General features: G+C 62.5%; 1 protein-coding gene across 2 annotated transcripts; it reads right to left on the bottom strand.

The window, feature by feature from the left end:
- Positions 1 to 2,919: 2,919 nt before the first annotated feature.
- LOC124525384 (melanoma-associated antigen 8-like) lies at positions 2,920 to 4,264 on the bottom strand. 2 transcript variants are annotated; one of them, XM_047097769.1, is made up of 3 exons: positions 3,826 to 4,264; positions 3,299 to 3,603; positions 2,920 to 3,155 (listed from the first exon to the last, which is right to left on the bottom strand). In XM_047097769.1, the coding sequence occupies exons 1-2, from the start codon at positions 4,144 to 4,146 to the stop codon at positions 3,412 to 3,414; spliced, it is 513 nt and encodes a 170-aa protein (XP_046953725.1). In that variant the 5' UTR covers positions 4,147 to 4,264; the 3' UTR covers positions 2,920 to 3,155; positions 3,299 to 3,411. The 2 variants fall into 2 exon arrangements, with proteins under 2 accessions (XP_046953725.1, XP_046953726.1); XM_047097770.1 differs by having other exon boundaries at positions 2,920 to 3,152.
- Positions 4,265 to 5,229: the final 965 nt, after the last annotated feature.

Here is a 5,229-nt window from a genome sequence, read left to right as displayed (position 1 = left end):
CCTTCCCCACTCTTCCCGCTGTGGTCTCCTCCAACTGTTCCTGCTTCTTAGTTGGTCCTGCTCAGATAGACACGCACCAGTAGTCCTGGTTTCTTGCCACCGGGTCAAATTGTGTTCAGGATAGGGTCTCAGATGGTTGCCTTCCCTTTTATTCGTTTCCCCCACTTCCTGCATTGGTCTCTTCAAAATGTTAATGCTGGTTAGTTGCTCCGGCACAGATAGGCCCCAACAAAGAGTCCTTTTTTCTTGCCCCCAGGTAAAGTTCTACTCAGAGAATGGTTTCAGGTGGTTGCCCCCCTTTTATTCCTGCTGCCCCCCTCACAGTTTCTGCTTTGGTCTCTTCCTACTGGTCCCGCTGATTAGGTGTTCCTGCTCAGATAGGCCCCAAAAAGAGTCCTGTTCTCTTGCCCCCAGTTCAAGTTGCCCTCAGAGTAGTTTCTCAGTTGGTAGCCCCCCGTTTATTCCTACCGCCAACAAAGTTCCGCCTCGGTCTCTTCCACGTGCTCCTGCCGGTTAGTTGGTCCTCTTCAAATAGGCCACAACAATGAGTCCTTTTATCTTTCCCCCAGGTCAAGTTGTCCTCAGAGTAGGGTTCCAGTTGGTAGCCCCCATTTTATTCCAGCCACCCCTCCCCAGCACACACTCCCACCTTTGGTCTCCACCACATATTCCTGCTGGTTAGTTGGTCCTGCGCATTTAGGCCCGAGCAAAGAGTCCTGTTTTCTTGTCCTCTAGATCAAGTGGTCCTCAGAGTAGGATCCCAGTTGGTAGCCCCTCCCCCCCACTTTCTGCTTTGGTCTTTTCCAACTGTTCCATCTGGTTAGTTGGTCCTGCTCAGATAAGCCCCAAAAGAAAGTCCTGTTTTCTTGCCCCCAAGTCACGTTGTCCTCAGAGTTGCTTTTCAGTTGTTAGCTCCCCTTTTATCCACGGTGGCCACACACTTCCCACTTTGGTCTCTTCCAACTGATCCTGCTGGTTAGTTGGTGCTGCTCACGTAATGCCCTGATAACGCGTCCTGATTTCTTGCCCCTAGGTCACGTTGTCATCAGAGTAGGTCTCAGTTGGTAGCCCGCACGTTCCACACCTCCTCCTCAGGGGCACAGTTGTTCTCCAGGAGGACCACCCCCAAGACCAGCACCAGGAGGCTGGCCGTGGGCATGCCCTGCCTACTGCTTAGCATCCCATCACATATCAGGCCAAGGATGGTGACCAGGAAGAAGGAGTGGTCTCTGGCGTCCGCTTCCTTCACGTCAACACCAAAGACCAGCTGCAGATACTCGCAGGCTTGACGGAAGATCCCGGAGACGTGGTCCTGGTCATCTTGGCTGACCGCCGCCAGCATCTCCGCCTGTGTGGTCGGTCGGCTGCTGAGTGCGATACTTGAGGAGCAGGAATGCCACCAGGTCAGCCAGCCTCATGCCGAATGCATCTGGGAGCGAGGGCTGGGCTCCTTCTGGGGCCCCTCTGGTGCTGGACCCCTCCTCATCGGGGCTGCTGGGGTCCTCATCGGACTGGCTCCCCGGAGCACCTGCCATGTCAGCGGGGGAGGGGCAGGCATTCGGAAGGCTCAGACTGACTCTGTTGAGGGGCCCAGGCTCCCTCTGTCCTCCTTCTGCATCCTCGCCAAGAATGGCCACAGGACCCAGGCCCTGCCCTCTGCCCACTTGAGGTGTCCCAGCCGCCTCCCCCAACCCACACACACACACACACACCCTGTGTCTGTGAGACTCCGCTGTGGAAGTCTGGCCCGACTCGTCCACCCAAATGCCCATCCTGCCCCTGGCCCTTCACAGAAGGACGCGGGTGCCCGAACTCCGGCAGGTTCCTTCTGTGTGTCCTAGGGACCTGAGTCGTTCGGTCCTCCCCCCATGTCCCCGCCTGGACTCCCTAGCCCGGCCCGTGCCCCTGCCCTTTCTGACCTGGGATCCTGTCCCTCACCCCAAGGTCCTCAGCTCCCTCAAACCCCCGAGGTACAGTTGAGTGGACGCAGCCTGCGGCCGCCCTCTCCAGAAACCCCGGCCTCAGCGGGGCCTGAGCGCCTCTACCCAGGGTGGGTGGGTGTACTAGGCCCTACCGCTCTCCCTCGGTCCAGACACCAGCTCCAGGAAGAGCCTGGGCTCGTCCCTCTGGGGCCCCGAGTCTACCACCCTTAGCCCCGCTGGGAGAAGGGCTCCGCCTGACCACCCTGCCGGGGGCTCTCGGGCTGCCGGCTGGACTGACCTGGATTCCGGGATGGGGGGCCGGCCGTGCTCCCTCACATGTCGACGTGCACGCCTTGCTGCCCGGCCGGGCCCCTTCTCTCTGCCGGCCCGAACCAGGCATCCAAGACCGAGGCCCCACCTCTGTCACTATCCTTTCCGGGATCTTCACCTTGACTCTGACCGGCTCGGGCCGTGCCCCGCCATCTGAACAGCTGAGTCTGTGCGCCTCAGATCCAGGCTCTCACTCCCCGACTTCCTGGAGACAGAGGCAGGGAGCACACCGCAGCCACGGTCCCCTCCCCGCTACATTGTGATGAGCTGCCCAGAAGCATCGCACTGAACAGAGATCCCAGGCCAGCCTGGCTCGGGCAGGGCATCTCCACTGCGGGGCTCCCCCCCTGGAGCCCCACCGCCTCAGCCTTCTTTCATTTCTTCTGCTCCTCTTAGGGGACCTTTCCCTGCCTTCCCATGGGGACCGCAGCTGCTAGATAGTCACCTATGGGTGGGACGTGTCCTGCCTCTCCTAGTGTCCTCACTGCCAACACAGGGCCCTTCCGAGAGTGAGCAGAGCTCAGCGAATGTCCGGCCACAAATGTCCCAGTGAGCTGGGGACCTCTGCTCAGATCGAGTGTCTCCTCCTTTCTTGGAGACCCAAGCAAAGGCAGGCACACATCTCTATGTCCCTTGTCCAGAATGACAGATGACAAGGGACAAGAAGCAAGAACGAACATCTTTTATTTCTCCATGTCCTGAAGCCATCCGTTTACTGCCAAGGTCTTCACGTTTGCAAGACATCCCTGTCTGTGCCCAGCCCAGGCACCGCGATTCCCTTCTGGATCCCGAACGAGGACGGAAGGGTTCCCAGCTCGTTGCACCAAACGGCAAAACTCTGACTCTTGAACACCTGTGGCGTGGGTGCCACTCCCACACTGAGCCCGAGGCTCACGAAACCTTCTATGACAAGGAACAACATCTGAAAACTTCCTCGACGAAACAAAGATCGATTTCCGAGGCCACGTAGACAGAGAACAAGAACCCACCCAAACGTGCGCTTGGCCCCGCTTTCCCCCAAGCCGCCCTGGCCCTCCACTACTCACAACGCCCAGCGCCCGCTCTGCTCGCACTCGCAGGGGAGAAGTGGCCTGGCTTCGTGCCCCGCAGGAGAGGCTGCTCGACCCCAGGTGGGAACGGGCCCGGCTGCCCCTCGGGCTCAGGCCCGCTCTTCCTCATGGCTCACAGCCTCTTCGGACAGACACGGAGACCCGGGCTGCCTGCTGTTGACCGCGAGGATGTGCTGCAGCACTTGCACGGCGCTGGTTTCTGCGTGCGCCCTGGGACCCCACAGGAACTCGTAGCGTGCGGGCTCGCTGCCGGGCACCTGCCGGTACTCCAGGTACCCTTCCTGCACCCAGACTTCGGTCAGCAGCTCCCTGGGCTCCCCATAGAATACGTGCTCCCTGCCGGCATACACCCCCATGACCCCCAGCGCTTCCCACACCGCCTCCTCAGGGGCACGGTCCTCCTCCAGGAGGATCACCCACAGGACCAGCACCAGGAGGCTGGTCTTGGGCATGCCGTGCCTACCACTCGGCGTCCCATCGCAGCTGAGGCCCAGGATGCTGACCAGGACGTAGGAGCGCTCGCGGGGGTCCACTTCCTTCACGTCGACTCCAAAGACCAGCTGCAGATACTCGCAGGCTCGGCGGAAGATCACGGGGAAGCGGTCCTGGTCATCTTGGCTAACCGCCGCCAGCATCTCCGCCCGTGTGGTCGGCTGATTGGTGCGATACTTGAGGAGCAGAAGCAGCACCAGGCCGGCCACCTTCACGCGGAGCGCATCTGGGAGCGAGGCCTGGGCCCCTGCCGGGGCCCCCCAGGTGCTCGACCCCTCCTCATCGGGGCTGCTGGAGCCCTGGTGGGACTGGCTCCCCGAAGCGCCTGCCATGGCACTGGGGGAGGGGCAGGAGCTCCGAGGGCTCTGGGGAGGACTCGGGGACCCGGCAGCAGCAGACCCCTCCTCCAGGGGGACCAGAATGAGGACAGAGCAGGAGGAGGACGGGGAGGAAGGGGAGGAGGAGGAGGAGGAGGGGGGAGATGGGTACCCCCCCTCCTCCTCCTCTGCTTTCTCCTCCTCCACCTCCACCTCCTCCTCCTCCAACTCCTCTTCCTGGGGTTCCACCTCCTCCACCTCAACCTCCAGCTCCTCCACCTCAACCTCCACCTCCAAATGCACTTCTTCCACCTCCTCCTCCTCCACCTTCTCCTCCTCCAACTCCTCCTTCTTCAACTCCAACTCCTCCTTCTTCAACTCCACCTCCTCCACCTCCCTGTCCTCAGGCTCTGGCAGCGGTGCATCCCATGGCAGTGGGACCTCTCTTGGCTCCTCCTTCAGCTTGCAGAACATACTGCTCTCACCCAGGGACATGATGGTCGCCAGACCTTGAAGACAGAAGAGGGGTGGCTCCTCAGGGGGAGGCCCAGCCCACCCAGACCCCGAGCTCCCAGGCCTGAGAGCGGGGCCGCGTGGGGGTTGGGGGCCGAGGGGTCCCCTCTGGGGTGGGATGGGCGAGCCCCCGGCCCCACGCGCGGGAGCACCCACCTCGCCTGGACAACCGACTGGCACGCGGCCGCGCCTCCTCTGCTCTGTGACCTCAGGACCACTGCCTCAGACCAAGGCCTCAACTGCAGAGCTCGCAGAGCCCCTGGAAGAGGGAGGGATGGAGGGAGGGAGGCGGGGAGGGAGGGGGCGCCTCAGGGTCTCAGGGTGGGTGCAGACCGCGAGCACCGCCCCGGGCCCCCACCCCCCACTGCGGCCAGGGGATTCTGGCCAGGACTCTGGGCGGCCCCGCCCCGGGAGCCCCCACCCCCCCACCCCCCATCAGGCCTGGGCCTGCCCCTTCTGGGCCTCCGCTGACAGCCAGAGCGGACCCGAGCGGCAGGGCAGGCCTGGGCCCTACGCAGGTGTCCTGGGCTGGGACGCAGCGCCTCCTCTCTCCCCTGCACCCCGGCCAGGGCCCGGGATCCTGCC

This window comes from Lynx rufus, unplaced genomic scaffold (assembly GCF_022079265.1).
Source record: "Lynx rufus isolate CCGP_SWC_20201006 ecotype Redwood Valley unplaced genomic scaffold, mLynRuf1.p SCAF_40, whole genome shotgun sequence".
In the NCBI taxonomy this organism is placed as follows: domain Eukaryota; kingdom Metazoa; phylum Chordata; class Mammalia; order Carnivora; family Felidae; genus Lynx; species Lynx rufus.
This window is presented reverse-complemented; position numbering and strand designations above follow the sequence as displayed.

Coding starts and splice junctions, on each gene's coding strand:
- LOC124525384 (XM_047097769.1), bottom strand. CDS start 4,146: ATGGCAGGCGCTTCGGGGAGCCAGTCCCACCAGGGCTCCAGCAGCCCC. Junction 3,604..3,825: donor GCGAGCGCTCCTACGTCCTG/GTCAGCATCCTG, acceptor GTCTGGGTGCAG/GAAGGGTACCTGGAGTACCG.